This window comes from Natrix helvetica, assembly GCF_964273705.1.
Source record: "Natrix helvetica genome assembly, chromosome: 3".
NCBI classification, from domain to species: Eukaryota; Metazoa; Chordata; class Lepidosauria; order Squamata; family Natricidae; genus Natrix; species Natrix helvetica.
In genome coordinates, this window is record NC_138549.1 from 18,240,873 (window position 1) to 18,261,448 (window position 20,576).

The window sequence follows — 20,576 nt, forward strand, 5'->3', positions numbered from 1 at the left end:
CACCTGTTTGCAACTCTTTAAAGCTCTTCTGGGACCATGCAGCAACTGCTTAGGGCAGTAACATGGATTTTGAGAACATTGTGGAACAATATAGTTACAAAAGTTGTTTTACTTACATTCCATGTCTCCTGGAGCACCTTTTTGGAATCTCAAATATTGCAGAATTCTAAAGCTGAAGTGGGTTATTTTCTGCTTAAATGTTCTCCAATTTCTCTGCAGACTCTCTTCAGACGTTTTCATGCATTTTATCCAAGCAGGAAGTCCAATATATGTTTCTATCTTTTATTGTTCCATGTGTTGTTTTGTTTGAAACAGAAAACTGTTGCAAATTCTAAGCCATCTTTGCCATTTGGCGAATTTGACTGTTTAGTGCATAAGCACTTCTAAATTGCAATCATATCTGCTGTTTATCTAGAAAATGGAATACTTGGATCTCAACAAAGCCATGGCAAAGGAGATTCCAATCTGCATCATAACATTTTCCAATTTCATGGGATGAATTAAACTTTGAAATGATATGGATGGGTTTTTTTTTTCCTTTCCTTAAAAACATACATAGAAAACTTTGCCAATTACTGAGGCTAAAATAGTGATTGCTTGACAGAAAGTTTAAACACACCATTCAATTACAGTGTTCTCTGAGTGACATTGATCCAATTAATTTACTATATGTTGCAGAGTATTGTTCAACCTATTCACACATTAAAAAAAAAATGCAATACATTTGGATAGACGGATTCATAGATAGAATAGAATAGAATAGAATAGAATAGAATAGAACAGAACAGAACAGAACAGAACAGAACAGAACAGAACAGAACAGAATAGAATAGAATAGAATAGAAGAGTTGGAAGGGAGGTCTTCTAGTCTAACCCCCTCCCTGGGCAGGAAACCCTACACTACTTCAGACAAATGGTTATCCAACATCTTCTTAAAGACTTCCAGTGTTGGAGCATTCACAACTTCTGGAGGCAAGTTGTTCCACTGATTAATCGTTCTAACTGTCAGGAAACTTCTCCTTTGTACTAAATTGCTTCTCTCCTTGATTAGTTTCCACCCATTGCTTCTTGTTCTACCCTCAGATGCTTTGGGGAATAGTTTGACTCCCTCTTCTTTGTGGCAATCCCTGAGATATTGGAAGACTGCTATCATGTCTCCTCTAGTCCTTCTTTTCATTAAACTAGACATACCCAGTTCCTGCAACCATCTTCATATGTTTTAGCCTCCAGTCCCCTAATCATATTTGTTGCTTGATGATAGATGATAGATGATAGATGATAGATGATAGATAGATGATAGATAGATGATAGATAGATAGATAGATAGATAGATAGATAGATAGATAGATAGATAGATAGATAGATAGATATCAGTACAATCCAGGGGGGGGGGACCCTTTCAATTATGATATTTTTCATTCCACGGAAGGAATCATATTTAAAAATATTTTCAGCATGAAGAAAAAATTAAAATGAACTCCTCAAAGGGTAAGAAGAGTTATCACCGATATCAAATGACTAAAGAATGAGAATACATCTCCTGTCTAACTCTTCTATCATTTTGCCAGTAGTCCCTTAGGATGTAATAGAAAAATGAGAATCTCTGATACCACATTTTTCTATTATTCCTCAGGAGAACAACTGGGATGAGATGCTTCTGTATGGCTTTTTCATCTCCAGAAGCAGAAGCAATCAGGGAGAAGAGACACATAACAAGAAAAAGAACAACTTAATTCCCAAATTCTGCAACCTGTGAACAACAAATAAAACTTTAATAAGTACAAATAAATGATTTTGAAGTCCTCCAAGAATGAGGTAAAACAAGATGCTTCTCTTCTGCAAGGAAGTAGACTTTCAAGGAACATTATTTTTATGTACTGTAATTAAGGGTGGGAGAATTTGGCATATTTCTAATTTAAGGTTTTGGGTCAAGTGATCAAATCTCAGTTTGCAAGTGCTGCTGAAACCATTTATGCAAAGAAGTTATGGCATATCATTTTAATTAATTAATCTGTTAGATTTATAGTCTCTACCTTTTTCAGGAACTCAAAATGGTGTATGTATCATTCCATCTTCCAATTTTCCCGACATCTTTGAAGTAGGTTGTAGTGGTCCAAAATCACCCACTGAGATTCCATGACTGAGGTTAGGCTTAGAACAGGACTTCTCTGTTCCTGGTCCAGAAAAATGCACTTTCCCCAACAATATGTGGGGTTTTATTTGTGCCCATTGTTTTAAATTGGGACCTGAATTTTTTTAAAAAATAGAAAAAAATGGAGACTGGTTTCCATTTTAATTTGTGTAGTGTGTATTTGCTATGTTTGCACTAGAGTACAAATTAAATTTCTCTTTATTTTTATTTTATTGTTTTATTTTATTTATGATTTGTTTATATTGTTTCATATGTTTCCTAGTATGATTTGATTGCTTATTAGTAACCTATGACCATCACTAAGTGTTGTATCTTATGATTCTTGATGAATGTATTTTATTTTATTTTATTTTCTTTATGTACACTGAGAGCATATGCACCAAAGACAAATTCCTCATGTCTCCAATCACACACTCTGTTCTATTCTATTCCACTTGTGGTACACATCTGTTTGCTGAATGTTCTTGTTGTAAGTATCAGGTCATCAACTTCTTTATATACAATACAAACCCAAGTACAATTCCTGATTCAGAAAATTTGGAGGCGTTTCAGAGGTGCTACAGAGTGAGAAAAAGAGAAAACACTCTTTTCCATTCTATTTCAGATCATCAACTATATTTAGCTTTTTTAAGTGATTGAAATAACATAACAAGGACAGATGTCTACGGTGATTCTCAGTCATCCAGGTCATGGTTATCTCAAAGGTGCTTTTTCAAGAGGCAACAGGATTTTCTGGTCTTTCTTTGAAGACGTTTCACCTTTCATCCAAGAAGCTTCTTCAGCTCTGACTGGATGGTAGTGAATGGAAGGATTTATATTCCTTGCAAATAGCTGGTCATTTGCATTCTTTTAGGGAGTCATAAAGGCTACTTGGAGGTTTATCTGTGTCTTCAGAGTCACCTGAGTAGTGCAACTGGGTATGGAGCCTTTTTGCACTACTCAGGTGACCCTGAGAACACAGATCTCCAAGTGGCATCAACGACTCTGTAAAAGAATGAAAATGGCCAGTTGTCTGCCAGGAGTATAAATCCTTTCATTCCTCACCATCCAATCAGAACTGAATAAGCTTCTTGGATGAGAAGAAGCGAAACGTCTTCAAAGAAAAACCCCTAGAAAAAGCACCTTTTTCATAACAAGGAAAGCCTTTCTTTTTTCAATGACAGAGTGACATCACAAAAAGGCACAACAAAATATGTTTATGACTTGTTGATGTACCAATCTGCAGCTTTACAAATTTCAGCCGCACAATAAGGTTGTGATTCAGGACCAAAAAAAAAAAGAGGAAGGTAAATTAATGCTATTCCTAATCTATAGAACATAGTGGTTATTCTATTATAGAGTAATGTCATACTTCCCCTGCATATAGTTCCTTCACCTTTAATTATAAGAATAATTACAACAGGGGTGCAAACCTTGTAGAGATACATGGTGTCAACAGAGAAAATAAAAAAAAAATATGATAAGGGAGATGATTTGTAATTGTATTAAGTTTTTATCTTTTTTTCGAATTCCAGACTATTTTGTCTGTACTTTTTCCCAGAAGATCACTATCTAAATTATTTTGTTCATCAAGATTAATACTAATGAATTTGAGACTATGAATTAAATCAGGATGCATGGATTATTCTTGAAAGTCACATGGAATTTGTATGAGAGAGAGGGAGAGATCTTATAGTTTCATTGAATCTGCTAGAAGAAATATAACTGGGCAAGAGTTTTATCACTAAAATTAGAGATGCATTAGTTTTGGAGCAGTTGTATTCTTCTCATCAACTAATTCTATTAATGAACATAAGAATGAGAAGGACAAAAATTTTACTTCTCTATGCAGAATACATTTTTTGTTTCATCTTTTAACTGACCTAAGGTTGTTTTTTTGGAAAAAAAAGGGGTTTAAGGAAGAGGCAAGAGTCAGAGTAGGTATGTGGGTGGTTCTCATACTTATGTGAGCCTTAAAATTCAGGTGGGAAAGTCTCACAATTTATTCTTTTCTTATTATTGCAAGGAACTATTTGCATCCATCTCTTTACATTTCACACTTGTCTGAACCAGTGTAAATCTGGTCGCTTTCAGTCATAAATCTACTATATCTAATTTCTGCATTATGCTCTGATTCAGGAACACAAAATGGCACTACTATTCTTATTCCAAATTTTTTTCTTACTATGCTCATTTTTACATCATGAAAACTACAGAAAAAGTCTTTGCGTCTGCAGAGTAATCAAGAACGTTAAAGAAAAATAGCTTTAAAATTTGAAAACATTTTTGGGTATCTATTCTTGCTGCAAACAAAAGATTGCTCCATTTAAAAATTTAACACAAATAATCTTGTCTCTTTTGCAGAGCTGGTCGGTAACTTTTAGCTTATTTCTCTTTATCTAAACATTTCATGTCTCTGGTTGTCTTATCGAATTTCATTGTCTGATTTAGCCAGAGTTATCCATTATTTTTAACTGTCAAATACACGACAGCCCACCAGTTTGGGATACTGATGGGTAATGATTCTTGGTGATTAGAGTCAAACATATAAATGGCAATGTCATTTAGCAAATTGTTGTTGGCAAGATCCAATGTGAACATAAAAAATTAGAACAGCAGCCCAAAAATATTTCCGAGTTTACTGCATTGTCTTTACAAGCCCTCAGAAATAATTTTGAGTATCATCAATTCTGATTTAAGTTATCTTTTGTTTTAAATTCCATAAAAATGCAAATAGCCCAGAGAATTCCCTTCAGGGGCTCTCTGAACATAAGTGTGCAATGAGGGATGAGTACAGGTAATCCTTCACTTACAACCATTCATTTAAAGGTAAAGATTCCCCTCACACATATGTGCTGGTTGTTCCCGACTCTAGGGGGCAGTTCTCATCTCCCTTTCAAAGCTGAAGAGCCAACCCTGTCCGAAGACATCTCCAAGGTCATGTGGCCGGCATGACTAAACACCGAAGGCGCATGGAACACTGTTACCTTCCCACCAAAGGTGGTTCCTATTTTTCTACTCACTTTTTTACATGCTTTTGAACTGCTAGGTTGACAGAAGCTGGGACAAGTAACAGGAGCTCACTCCAATACACAGTTCTAGGGATTTGAACTGCCAAACTGATTGACAAGCTCAGTATCTTAGCCACTGAGCCACCCTGTTTCAAAATTACAATAGCACGAAAACAGTGGACTGATGACTGTTTTTCACACTTACAACCATTGTAGCATCCCCATGGTCATATGATCAAAAGTCAGGCACTGGCAACTGACATGTATTTATGACAGTTGAAGAGTCCTGGGATCATTTGATCACCTTTTATGATCTTCTGACCAGCAAAGTCAAAGGAGAAGCCAGATTCCCTGAACAACCAAGTTACTAACTTAACTGTGGTAATTCACCTGTCAACTGTGGCAAGAAAGGTCGTAAAAGGAGGACAAGACTCACTTAAGAACTGTCTTGCTTAGCACTGGAAATTTGGGGCTCAATCGCCGTTGTAAGTTGAGAACTACCTGTGACTGCTTTTTCTTTGAAACAATACCTTTGATAATAATCCGCAATATATTTGCAACCTTATAACATTAGCGAGCTTTGGAAAGCTCACTTGTTTATAATACCGCTCACTTTTCTGTCAGCCCATTCAGTCATGTGATCATGCAATGGAACTCTACAGCCAGAGAAGTCACTAAATTCAATCAGACTTCATCCAAAGTTTTTGCTTTTAGATAGCAGTGATAGCTCTAGAAAGGATAAGGCTAACATTCTAAACTTTGGGAATTACCTTTTTTTTTTTAAAGAAAAACAAATTAGTTGACTACTGAATTCTAAAGGCAGCTGATTTATTTGTTATCCACTTTATTCAACTGGAAAATTAGAATTCACAATTACATTTTGGTAAAATTGGGTGGTGAAGGGTGAGAAGATAGATACTATATTTTGAAGGTCACTTAAAGGTATCTGCTGAATCATCATTAATAAGGTTAATCATGAATCATAGTTAAACAAAGCTCTCGACTTGCCACCTTCCGCTTATAAAGGGCTCAGCGATCATGTTTCAACATTTGTGGCATACACATTTGATTTATTGAGATAAAGTATAATGAGAATGTCTCCTGTTAGAGTCCCCCCCTCTCTTTCTGTGTGTGTGTGTGTGTGTGAGAGAGAGAGAGAGAGAGAGAGAGAGAGAGACAAAGAGAGAGGGGGAGGGAGACATTCAGTGGCTAAAAATGTTGACCTTACAGCTAGAAAATTGGCAGCCCAAGTTTGAGATCCGAGCTCCATGCAACAGGGTGAACTACCATTCCTTGCTCTAGCTCCTGCCCACTTAGCAGTCTAAAAGCATGCCAATGCAGGTAGATTAATAGATACCATTTTGGTGGGAAAGTAACAGCATTTTGTGCATCTTTCGTATACAACCATGTTGGCCACATCGCCATGGAAATTGTCTTCAGACAACACTGGCTCCCTCGGTCAAGAAACAGAGATGAGCACCTAGAGTTGGATATGACTCACAGGAAAACTTTTACTTTTTATTTAGAACCCAACTCAGATGCTGATACTTTATTCAGGTAGAAATGGAGATAGAGATATAATCTATTCATTCAGTCTATTAAGATTCTAAATAAAGTACACAATCCTCTAACTTCAGCATAGCAATAGCACTTAGACTTATATACTGCTTCACAGTGCTTTTACAGCCCTCTCTAAGTGGTTTACAGTGTCAGCATATTGCCCCCAACAGTCTGGGTCCTCATTTTACCCACCTCAAAAGGATGGAAGGCTGAGTCAACCTTGAGCCCGGTGAGATTTGAACTGCTGAACTGCAGCTAGCAGTCAGCAGAAGAAATCTGCAGTACTGTGCTCTAACCACTGCGCCACCTTGGCTCTTAGCTTCAGAGCATTAGGCTTCATCTCCATAAAGGGATCATTCTTAAACTGTTTCATTTCTCCATATTTATTGTTTGGAGTCTAATACTTTGACCAACTTTTGCTCACATATAATTCTGAGAGTCGTTGTCCAACATTCTTGGAGGTATCAGCAGGAAAATATCGATTTGGAATATATTAACAAAAATCCAGTGCAAACATAAATAAGTACCCAAGCAGATATGAAGATATAGTTTGCTTTCTGTAGTACTGCATCAGATAAATAAATGAAATATTTGATGTTAATGTCTTTCTTCTTTACTTTCCAGGGATGAACTTTCTCTACAAAAATCAATACTTTACATCTAAGCCAAAGTTACTATGTAAGCAATCAGTAGGGACACTATTAAAATTATTTATTTATGGTAGATGCCATTCATAAGTCTCACTGTCATCACTTATATAGACATTTCCCTGCTTGTAATTATTGGGATCTTGAAGAGAAGATGCTACCAGGCTCTTTCTGACTTTTTTCAGCCCCAACGGGCTGTGCAAGGAGATATTTATCAAAGGGTGGCTGGTCTACAAAGGAGTAACTTAATCAGGAGGGGAAATGCAGGTCAGATTACCATTTTGGCACTTTTTCAATCATACACTGGTATTTAACTGCCATCTTGCCCCCCAGAACAAGACACTTCTGTATGCATGGCAACGGACAGAAGACTCCCATTTGATTTTAGAATGGATCTGAACTCATGCATGCAGAGCTTACGAGAGACAGAGAGAGAATTAAAAAGGGCATCTTAATACAAAGAAGCATGTTTTTTTTTAAAAAAAGGGGGATCCCTTTATTGTCAGTTTTATTGATCATGATTAAGTTCTTTGATTTGCTTGAAAGGCACCCAAGAATAATAATTGTAATTTCAAACTTAAAAGATACAAATTGTACAGAATAAATAATACAAATAATTCTAAACTAAACTTTATAGTAAAATAAATTTGTCCTGCTCCTTGTCTCCTTAATTCTAAATATTATTTTCGTGCTACGTTCCAATTGATCTCTACAGATTTGCTGCTTGCACTTTATTGTTCTCTCTCTCTTGCTCTCTCTCTGTCTCTCTCTCTCTCTCTCTCTCACACACACACACACACATCTAAATTGTGAGTGCAGCAGATCTGTGTTTAAAAAATGCAGAGACAGACTTGTGAAATAGTCAGAATTGGATTGAACAATTTTCTTCTTCTTAGAAGCAAAGTTAGGATTGTAGATTAGGCCGTATTAAATGTGAGCTGTGTCTACACGTGAGATCAAGTATGACAAAGAACATCATTGTTTTTAAACTTGGCCACAATTCTATACACACAAAGCTGTGGAGTTCTGTGGGGCTTGCTAACCCTTACATGGTTAGCCACCGACATCTATGTATGGAACATTAACCTACCCATACAAATGTTGCAAAAGCACATATCTAAGCATGTATCCATAAGATTACAATAATTAATCTCAATGCAACTTCCTAGGTTTGTGACTTTTACTCACCTACCATGTTCAAACCAGACCTTTTTCTTGGGGGGGAGGGAGAGGGCTGAGAAATGCTCTTCTGCCATGTCGTTATGGCAAAGACAGAGTGTTCACAGCCAGAAACAAGTTCTGATGGCTTATTTCTTGTCTGACTTGCCATCTGAAATTTACTGGCCACAGCAAAGTGACGTTATAAAAAAAATTACCACGGGAGCCAATCATATAAATACAGTAAAAAATAAAATAAAAATTGGGTGCATCAATATACTAATATATTTACATTAAATTCTCAGTAGCGTTTCAAACTGTGTCAATCCAATGTCGCACAGGAGTCTATATAGCAGCATTATACTGAAGATTGTCCCAAAATGTGATTAAAAATGCCATCGAGGGAAAGTAACAAAATTTCCATTATATCTTTTAAATTCCTGCATAATATACCACTTTCCCATTCCAACCTCATTTTGGGGGGGGGGGGGATCAACAACGTTCCAAATTAAAGGTATCTAAATACTGCAGTCCTTGGAAGCTCACAAATGATTTTTTTTGTTCTTTTGAAACAAAAACATATAGTTCCCTTTATAATGATGATGTACTACTGCCATGTAGAATTTGTTCGTATATATAGACTCATCCATAACTAATGTTCCCTACTTTCTAGCAGCTGGCTAAGTAGAACCTTGTAGGTTTTTAATTAAATATCGCCTACATGGGAAAAATGAGAAGGGAACTGAAGAAACAAATGTTTTAAAAGTCTGTTTAGCAAAATCAACAATTTGAAAAAAAGAAAAAGAAACATTAGGGACTGCAATACACACCTAGAGGAATATGGCCAAGCAAACTGAATTTCTTCTCAGAATCCAGTTATACAAAGTTCACATTTTAAAATGGGAGTAAGATATACACAGCCTGAAAACTTTCCCATGGCTTCACACAGTTATCCCTGAGAGTTTCTTTTCACTCAGATTACTGCTGTGCTTAAAGTTCTGATTGGTGACACATTATCATAAGGCACTTTTATTTACAAAGTTCTCAAATGTACGACAAACCTAAGAGTTTCTGATTCAAAGCCTTCAAAGATGATGTTTCGTTTCATGTGTGCTGTTCCAAAACCTCTAAGTAGTCAGGTTCAGCATGCAGGTTGGCCTTGAGCTCAAAATATTCATTTTTAGTCTGTTCTAGTAAAACTTTTCTCGGCCGCGAGAGCATAAGTGTCTCCATCAGCTTTAGTTCTTCATGAGCTCTTGGATAATGTACTTCCATCTCAGGATGTAGCTGAGAGATGCTTTTTCGAAGATATTCCGTTATCCCCAATTGTTGGAGTTCTCGCTCCTTCTCAAGAATATTCCTATAGAGTGAGCTTGTGTCCTGGAAGGACAAAAAATCAGCGGGTTGGTCTGTAGCTTTGTACTTGACATTTGGACCACCAGTGAGAGGAGAGGAGTGTTCCCTTTCTAAGAGACTTCGCCGAAGGTGTTTGGAATCATTCCCCTCCTTATCATTCCAATCATCTTGATGACCTGCAAATTTGGAGTTGAAAGATGGGCTTTGATAAACTTGAACCATGGGGCTGATCATATGTTGTTCATACAAAGTTGAGGCTGGACGTTCAGTAGTATGGTGCGTTGTTTTATGACCATACATACTGTATTGAAGCTGGACTGGATTGTTGTCCCTCACTTGTTCTTCTGTTTGTTTCTTTTTGTGCCGCCTCCGTCGATGTAGAACAAGAACAACAATGCCAGCCGCACAAAAAATCATTGTTATAAACACAATCAAGAGCCCCAGAATTAAAACAGAGAGAGGGATAACATCAGTTAGTGATTTCAGAATAGTGTCCGCAGTACTGGTGGTAGTTGGTGAAGTTGTGATGATTAGGAAGCTAGGATGAGTTGGGAGGGCTGGGCTGTTCATCAAAGTGGGACAAAGCATATCATTGTTCAGAGATTTCAGTTCCTTTTTAGCCAGCTGTCTTGGAGAGGTACAGAGAATTTCTCCCATCATTGTATTCCTATTTAGTTTTTGTATCCATTGTTGTAGCCCGACCAAATCACAAGTGCAATCCCAGGGGTTGTCTTCTAATTCGATTTGTACTAGTAGGTCTAGATCATCTAAGACATTTTTTATGGGCAAATGGGAAAACTGGTTGGTTTTCAAATTCAGCCTGGCTAGTGGAACTCCAGAAAAGATATGAGATGGTAAAGTTTGGAGGAGATTGTTATTTAGGTACAGGACCTTAAGTTTTGGCATTGGACTGAAAGTACCAGGTAAAATCTCCTTGATGGCATTATATTCAAGGTACAAATACTCAAGGCGCTGCAGGCCTAAAAACAAATTACGGCTTAGTTTAGTGAGATGGTTGCCATTGAGATATAATTTTTGCAATTCAGTGAGATTTATAAAGGATCCTGCTTCTAACATCTCAATACGATTGTTTCCCAAATGGAGCATCTCTAGACTGCCATAACCCACAAGATCTGATTTCAGTAATGTCTGAATTATATTTCCGGCAAGAATCAACTTTTTAGGATTGGGGGGAGGAGAACCTAAATCTGACAAGCTTTCAATGTTTTGTTCCTGACATTGCATCAAAATCCCTGAAAGGATATTGCTGGTGCACTGACATGGTATAGGGCAATATACTCCGGGAAGAAGAGTAGCTGGTTTCGTAACATGAGGTGTTAAACTGGATTCCTTGGTGGGAGTTTTAAAAATAGGGATCACCTTCGTTGAGAAATGACTATCACTTATTGATGTTGTAATCACCAAAGGCAATGACCCTGATGGAGAATCAAGGTCATTTGGAGGTGGAGTTGGACAGAGGGACTCTGTTTTTAATCTGCTTAAAATACTACCTCTCAAAATAGGAGGGCTGTAGCAAACAACGTCCCCTATTATGGACTGAGGAGGCATGTTTTCTAACCAGCTCTTTAACTCCAGTAGGTCACAATTACAGATCCATTTGTTATCTTCTAGTTGAAGGTCTAGGATTCGGCCAATGTGTTCTAAAAAACCAACATAAGGTAATGATTGTAGTTGGTTCCCTCGAAGATCCAGGTGAGTTAATGGAACAAAGCGAAATACATTGGGAGGAAGAAATTCGATGGCATTGTCATTTAAGATAAGCACCTTAAGCCTGTTGAGCTTGCTGAAGGCACTTGATTCAATTATTGTGATGAAATTGTTGTCTGCTTGAAGGAATTCCAGGTTTTCCAGTCCATGGAAGGTGTCTTCCTTAAGTATTTCTAAATAATTGTGGTTGATATGGAGTTGTTTAAGGAGGCTTAGCCCATTAAATGCCCCTGGTTCGATGTCCACAATGTAGTTAAATCCAAGATGCAACGTCATCGCATTGATAAAGCTAGCAAAATCATTGACCTGTAACATAGTCAAACTATTGTTTAAAAGACTAAGTTGGAAAGGCCGGGATGGTGGAACATGGACTTGAGATATCTCCTTGATGCCTTTTTCTTCACAGCTTATAATTAAGATGCTGTCTTTTTCTTCACAAAAACACAAGTCTTCACAAGAGCCAACATTTGACGATGGTGCTAGTTCAGAATATAGCACATCACAAGCAACCCCCATTAAACTTAATGCGATTATCCAGAGCTTCATGGTAATCCAACAGCGTCTGAAAAGTACAATAAATTAAACACATTTTAGTTTTTCCTTCAACTTTGGTGGAAAAAAAAACTTAGCGTAATTTAGTATACATAAATCAGCTACTGGGGAAAAAATAGCCCTTCTAATCCACAAAAAATATTACAGTCACTGTCTAGTCTAGTGGCAAGTGGCCAGTGTTAAGGTTCTGGGCATTATCCTAAAAGAGGACCTGACCTGGGACGCTCACATTGCAGCACTGGTCAAAAGGGCCCAGCAGAGATTATACTACCGGAGACTTCTCAGGAAACAACAACTGAATGAAAAACTGCTGGTGACCTTCTACCGCTGCATCATAGAGTATTTTAACGTACCGCACCTGTGTATGGTTTGTCAGTTGCCCAGTGGCAGATAGGACAGCACTCCAGAAGGTTAATGTCATTGCCCAGAGGATCATTGGTTGCCCTCTCCCCTCTTTGGAAGAGCTTTATAGCTTCCTCTGCCTTAAGAAAGTTCAAAACATTCTTAAAGATCCATCTCATCTACTGTAAAGTGCAATATTAATACAATATCAGGGGTTTTCAATTCAATAGACTGAAAAGGATTCTATACAAATACCATATTTTTCAGACAATAAGACGCACCTTTTTCCCTCAAAAAAGAGGCTGAAAATCTGGGTGCATCTTAGACACAGAATACAGCATTTTTTGCCTCCTGAAACCCTGCCCCCTTCACTAAAATGGCCATACAGGGCATGGCTAGCCTCTATGAAGCTTTTAGAGAGCTCCTGGGGGCTGGGGAGAGCAGAAATGAGCAAAAAATGGCCCCCAGGAGCACTCTATAAGCTTCCTCTTTTTTTTTTTTACAAAAAACGGGCCCGTTTCACAAAAAAATGGGCCGTTTTTTGCTCAGCCCCCCACCCCCCCGGAGCACTCTGCAAGCCCCCTAAAGGCTACCCATGCCTTTTTTTCTTTTGAAAGAAATGGGCCTGTTTTTTTAAAAAAACGGGCAATTTGGGGGAGGTCTGCAGAGTGCAAAAATGTTTTTTTTTAATTTGCCTCTTCAAAACTTTGGTGCATCTTATACTCCGATGCGTTTTATACTCTGTAAAATATGGTAGATATTTTTATAGTTATAATGTACACTGAAGATGGCATTTAATTTCATTGTACAAGGTGCAATGACAATAAAGTAAACTCACTAGTCTAAAAACTGAGAACTAGTTGGTCATGCATTGCTTCCAATTTCCAAGATAATTTAGTTTAGCCTTAAAATACATAAAGTTTATGGTAGAAAATGTGGCTTACTCCACATTGGGGAAGTCACTTTCTTCTGCTGAACTGGGGTAATTGCTCTTCACACAATCATTCATAGAGGATTGGAGGTAAAATACTTTTCAGCACAAAAGGCTAGACACCCCCCCCCCCCCAATTAATGTCCCCAATCCAACTTTCTCCCAAATAACATCCTGAACCTAACATCGATATCTAAGATGACATAGGCCTGATGCCTGTCAAAGTAACATATTTGTTTTATGTCTTTGAAAATAAAATATAGTTTATAGGAAAGAAATGGCAAGCCAATTCGCACATTCACATTTATGCTTGCACATTATTGTAAGACAAAAGGAGAAAAAAAAAGAAACCAAATTCCACTGTATTCCCATAATCGTGATGGTGTGATGATTTATTTTGGGAATGCAATCATAGGGCTGCATTTCAGGGTCGTTTTTTTGTTTGTTTGTTTGTTTTAATCTTCTGAAAGCAGAGGAGACAAAAATGGCAAGAGATCAGTTGCATCTTTTACTCATGTTCCATCACTGGTATGGCCTACCCTTCTTTATTTTTCCAGTGCAGCAATGGGTGGCATAATCTTCTACCCAATCCCAGCTCACTATCAAGTTTTCTCTTGTCTCTGCTCTGAAGTCCTGCTTCAAAGGGTCTGCTTCCTATCCTGGACTATGTTAAATTCTTCCAAGTGATTAGTTTACTATACTTCATTCCAGATTAATGTTCCCTCCAGCTCTAATTAGACCCAGCAAGTGACATATCCACTCCCATGATGGTTGGTCATTACCATGTATGGCATTCATTGGGGCTACTAGGATGCTATGTTCTTAGCTGGTTATGTTGAGGAAGACTCTCATCTGGTCAGTTTTTCCCAGTTGATATAAATAATAGTTTATAAGGGTCATAGAATCCAGTCAGGTTTCCTGGCCACCATGTTTGCCTTCCCTCTTCTGCTTGTACCATGATTTCTTGAAAATAAGACAAGGTTGTATTTTCTTTTGACCCCCAAAATAAACACTTAGCCTTATTTTTGGTGAGGTCTTATAATTTTTGAGGTGCAGGAGATGGCAAGCGTGGTCACCTCATGGCTGCTGCTGCATTGCAATATTTTGGGGGGAGGGCTTCTTTTAGCGCATGCACTCAAAAAGCCCAGTTGGGCTTATTATCTGGGGAGGTCTTGTTTTTTAGGGAAACAGAGTACACACATGTTCCCTCTGGATTCACCCTTTCAATCTCTACCTGCTTGTATGAATTGTACTAACCTAAGTGTCAGTATACAGACATAAGAATGAAACTCCAAAGTTCACATTTTATGAAGTTAACCATTGCTTTCTTGCTTCCATGATGTTTTACAGAGTAGAACTGAGTGAGGGACCACGTTCCTTTTACTTTAATCACTACAACATCAAGGTAGCTGGAGACAATAAAGCATAATGGTGGAGAGCCAGAATCTGCATTAGTGTCAATTGAGAGTGTGAGAAGGGGCTTTGAAGGCATCCAGACATGTAAACATCTGGGAAAAGAAAAGAAACTATCTCTAAAAGGAACAGGTAGGAGATGGTAAATGTGACTGGACTGAAGTGCAGCCAGTGATGTTTGCCTTCCCTACAACATTCAAGGAAGTGAATAACCAATCAAAGGCAGTGATGGTTAAAGTACACCTCACTGTAAAATCATTACCATCAGGACTAGGGAAAGATACAAGAACAGCTGGAGCAGCATGGAAGACAAACAGCTTAGATTGCCACACAAAATTACCCAGTGACTTCAGCAACACATCTGAAATGCTTGGTTTTCGTAGAGAATGAGGAATTGCTTGGGTTTTACTGAATTAATTAATTATCCCATCTTCATTGCTTTTATAAATAACTCAAGATGGAGAACATACTTAATAGTCCTTCCTTCTCCTATTTTCCCCTTGACAGCAACTCTGTGAGGTGAGTTGGGCTGAAAGTCAGTGACTAGCACAAAGTTACCCAGTTGGCTTTCATGTCAAAGAAGGGACTAGAACAGTCCCCTGGTTTCTAGGTCAGCTTCTTAACCAATTATACCAGGGGTGTCCAAACTTGGGAACTTTAAGACTTGTGGACTTCAACTACCAGAATTCCCCAGCCAGCCATGCTGGCTGGGGAATTCTGGTAGTTGAAGTCCACAAGTCTTAAAGTTCTCAAGTTTGGACACCCCTGAATTATACCAAACTGGTTGTGATGTGATTTGGAGGTGCTTCAGGGATTCACACACACACACACACAAAGTTAGAGAACCTAATGTGAAAGTTGGATTGCAGATTGCTCATCTGTGATTTAAATAAATTTAAATTTGAAATAACACCTGCTCAGAGTGTAGAATAACTATAGGGAAGGAAGAACTCAAAGATTAATGGCATGTTTCATCTAAACAGAACATTGAGCAAAGCATTGCATTTTGGCTCTGTAGTTTTCTAGCTGCATTTCTAAATGCTTTTTTTTTTGAAAATTTATCCTTAAGAATGTGAGTATGTTCTAAGCCACTAAATCAGTCTAAGAAAGACTTCACCTGTCCTTTGTGGAATAAAGGAAAGTTATTCTCACCATTAAGAAAAAATAATGAGCTGCTACTTATAAAATGCTGTGTGTATTAATATTCAGGATTAGGGTATTGGCATAAACAAGAAGAAGGATAAAAACACTGTCCCATAGAATATCATCCTTGAGAATTATTATATAAAATGTAACAATGGTACAAAATCAAAGATGTAGTAGAAAAATTGAGTCAAAAAAGAAACAACAACCAAATAAAAACTGGAGATAAAAATACTTATAAAGGAGACTATTTGTAGCTCAGGGTTGTGTCTGCATCAACTCAGAAAGCTCAAACTGTCCAAAGAGCTGCTGATTCAGTTCTGCAAAGGAATTATTGAGTCTGTCATCTGCACCTCTATAACTGTCTGGTTTGGCTCTGCAACCAAACAAACACACACAGACTTCAGAGGATAATTAGAACTGCAGAAAAAAAATTGCTACCAACCTGCCTTCCATTGAGGACCTGTAGACCTCACAAGGGCCGTGAAAATATCTACAGATCCTTCACATCCGGGACATATATTGTTTCAACTTCTACCCTCAAAACGATGCTATAGGGCTCTGCACACCAGAACAACTAGACACAAGGACAGTCACCCCCCCCCCAATGCCATCACTCTGCTAAACAACTAATTCCCACAATACTGTCAAACTATTTACTAAGACTGTATTACTATTATTCTTCTCATTCTTCCTATTACCTATCTCCTCCCACTTATGATTATACCTTATTGCTTGTATTTTTGTGATTTATATTGTTCTGTTTGTTTCCCAGTACGATTTGATTGCTTATCAGTAACCTGTAACTATCACTAAGTGTTGTATCTTATAATTCCTGATGAATATATATTTCTTTTTTCCCCTTTCATCTACATTGAGAGCATGTGTACCAAAGACAAATTCCTTGTGTGTACAATCACACTTGGCCAATAAAGAATTCTATTCTATTCTATTCTATTCTATTCTATTCTTCTATTCTATTCTATTCCATTCTATTCTTCTATTCCATTCTATTCCATTCTATTCCATTCTATTCCATTCTATTCCATTCTATTCCATTCTATTCCATTCTATTCTAAATGAGGAATCCATGGTGCTCTCTGAGCTTGGTTGTTTTCTTGCAGATGTTTCATTACCCAAACTGTTATCTAGTCTGGGTAATGAAATGTCTGCAAGAAAACAACCAAATTCAGGGAGCACCAAGGACCACTCAGAAAAATACTTCTAAATAAAATGTTGATTTTGTCCTCCTCAAAGGAACATTTGATTCTTTACTAGCATAGCCTCATATTTCTATGAGCAGTAGGATTGACACTGGAAGCAAATATATTGTCTTGCTTTTCTGGTAAAAAAATGTGTTGTCCATCAAATGTTGAGTAGAAATATGGTCCATCTAGATTTCCTGCTACAGATGATTGAAGAAAACAGACAGGAGTTAGTTAATGTAGTTTAAAGAACTAGTTAAATGCACATGGTGTCATTTAGTCATTGTGCTTCATTCTGCAACTATAGTAACTGTTTACTTTATAGCAAGAAATGCTAATTAGAGTTCCTTGGTAGTATTATCCTGATTCTCTAAAACCAGGACACTCAAAGCCAAAAAGCTGCAAACATCAATATATCCCATAGCACTATTTTATAGGTCTACCGTGTTTCCCCAAAATAAGCACTTCATGGGTCTTTTGATCTGCGAAATAAGCTCTTGGCCTTATTTTTGGGGAGGTCTTATTATTTTTGAGGTGCATGAGGCAGTGAGCATAGTGACCTCATGGCTGCTGCTGTGTTGCAATATTTTCAGGGAGGGCTTATTTTTTGGGAGGGCTTATTTCAGCGCATGCGCTCAAAAGCCCGATTGGGCTTATTATCTGGGGAGGTCTTATTTTCAAGGAAACAGGTTATACACCTCAAATTCAGTGGAATATATTCCTTGGTAAGTCTAAACTGAATTACATTATTTTTCCATCCAAGGTAAATCATTTGCAGAGTTCAGGACTGAGAATAAATTATTATGAAGTTGCTATCAAAAGACTTGAGAAAACTCACTGTTTATAGAAGCATAAGAAAGCCTCTGTGTGAAACCTAAGGGCTACCTATATGTGGGGTACTTATAAGGGTACATATATATGGGGATAATAGCTCAAGAAGGACTGGTCAGTATTGATTGTTAAGTATATTGAGAATCAAACCGAGGAAGGGAAAGGAAAGATGAGCTTGCCAAAAATCACAGTGACAGGGCTCTTAATGAGAAAGGTATGATCAAAGCAGCCCCACCTCCAAATACCACTGAACAAAGGTTTCCAATTGTAGCTGAATGATAGGGAAAGAAAGCAGAAGGAATAGATATACTAAAATTAAAGAGAAACGTCTGGATAAAGCACTTGCTGTGTGATTAAAAATAAACAACCATCAGGTCACTGAGAAACTACTCTTTTAAAAATGATCTGGGATAGCAAGGAGAATTCTCCATGGAAATCAATGGAGAAACCAATGATTATAATGTAGATTCCACCCCAGCATATCAAGTCTGTGGTGGAATCTCCAGCTAGATGGGAGGAAGGGGTTGAGAGGAGTCAATTGTAGGGTTTTTGCACTGCAGAAACAGCACTGGTCTGACCTCCCTCAAGAAGCCTTGAACCCTTATCTGATCATTCCCAAGGGAATGCAGTCGATCTGTCGGGGGTTATTGTAACAGGCCACTAGCCTTAAAGCTTCTGTTTGAGACTATTTGCAAGTGGTTCTGGTTGCTATCACCTGACACAATCTATCATATTCTCCCTGAACATTAACAATTAGCTTGTCTACCTTTGGATTCTTATTTAATGGGAAACACATTTTAAACAGCTCAACAGAAGTAAAGTCAATAAGAAACGAATTTGATTTTCTTTATCATTCATATTGGAAGGAAATGGTTAGGGCAGCCCTGCAGGGTAGTTCAAAATGCATCCCACACATCACTCCCTCAATTAGTTATATTCAACTCTAGATGTCTATGAAGTCATCCAGGTCATGGCTGTTCCAAAGGTGCTTTTTCAAGAGGCAACTGGGCCTTCTTCGCTCTTCCTTGAAGATCTTTCTCTTGTCACCCAAGAGGCTTCTTCAGAACTGCAGAAGCTTCTTACAATAATACAATACAATACAATAGTAGAGTTGGAAGGGACCTTGGAGGTCTTCTAGTCCAACCCCCTGCCTAGGCAGGAAACCCTATACCGTTTCAGACAAATGACTATCTAACATCTTCTTAAAGACTTCCAGTGTTGGGGCATTCACAACTTCTGGAGGCAAGCTGTTCCACTGATTAATTGTTCTAACTGTCAGGAAATTTCTCCTCAGTTCTAAGTTGCTTCTCTCCTTGATTAGTTTCCACCCATTGCTTCTTGTTCTACCCTCAGGTGCCTTGGAGAATCGTTTGACTCCCTCTTCTTTGTGGCAACCTCTGAGATATTGGAACACTGCTATCATGTCTCCCCTAGTCCTTCTTTCTCTTAAGCTAAACATACCCAGTTCCTGCAACCGTTCTTCATATGTTTTAGTCTCCAGTCCCCTGATCATCTTTGTTGCTCTTCTCTGCACTCTTTCTAGAGTCTCCACATCTTTTCTACATCATGGCGACCAGAACTGAATGCAGTATTCCAAGTGTGGCCTTACCAAGGCATTATAAAGTGGTATTAACACTTCACGTGCTCTTGATTCTATCCCTCTGTTGATGCAGCCTAGAACTGTGTTGGCTTTTTTGGCAGCTGCTGCACACTGCTGGCTCATATTTAAATGGTTGTCCACTAGGACTCCAAGATCCCTTTCACAGTTACTACTACTGAGCAAGGTACCACCTATACTGTACCTGTGCATTCCATTTTTGTTGCCTAAATGTAGAACCTTACTCTTCTTGGATAAGAAGCGAAAAGTGTTCAAGGAAAAGCAGAGAAAGTCCAGTTTCCTCTTGAAAAAGCACATTTGGGACATTAAAATCTAGACTTCTAAAGATATTTTCTAGACATAAGAATCAGTTTGGTGTAGTATTTCAGGCATCAGACCCTGAGTTCTAGTCCCTCCTTAGGCACAAAGGCAACTGGGGGAACCTTGTGCCATCCCTCTTTCTCAGCCCTACTAATCAAGTAATGGCAAATCAATCTTCCCAAGAAAGCTGCAGAGTTTTTTTTCCCCCAGGTAGTCACCAGGAGTCAACACTTAACCAGAAGCACAAATAGAAAATACATTTTCTAGACATATTTCATCTCTTTCTCAGGTTGGAGGCTAGATTGATATTTTTTTTTAATGCTATCTACTTTTTTTTTCTGTTTTGATGCTGGTCTTCAAGAATGAATTACAAAATGGAAATATGGGTGCGGGAGGGTTGTTTGTTTGTTTTATCCCAAATACAAAGACACAGTGAAGAAAGAAAGAGAGAGAAAGAGATGCAGAGAAAATGATAGTTGTTCAACAGCAGCCCACAGTTAATTTTGCAATTCACAATTAAATTTGCAATTTTGCAAACTGCAAAACGGAGGCTTTCAATTCCCAGTCAAAATTCCATCACGTACTTCAGGTTGCATCAATCTATGTAACTGGTCCCCATCATAGGACAATGAATTATGCATATTGTTGCC

General features: G+C 38.0%; 1 protein-coding gene across 1 annotated transcript in view; it reads right to left on the reverse strand.

The window, feature by feature from the left end:
• Positions 1-7,818: 7,818 nt before the first annotated feature.
• SLITRK6 (SLIT and NTRK like family member 6) overlaps positions 7,819-20,576 on the reverse strand; it is a 16,890-nt gene continuing 4,132 nt past the window's right edge. The window contains exon 2 of the mRNA XM_081948656.1: positions 7,819-12,153. Coding sequence (XP_081804782.1) covers positions 9,612-12,137 — 2,526 coding nt within the window. The 5' untranslated portion in view covers positions 12,138-12,153 and the 3' untranslated portion in view covers positions 7,819-9,611. The remainder of the gene's footprint in view (positions 12,154-20,576) is intronic.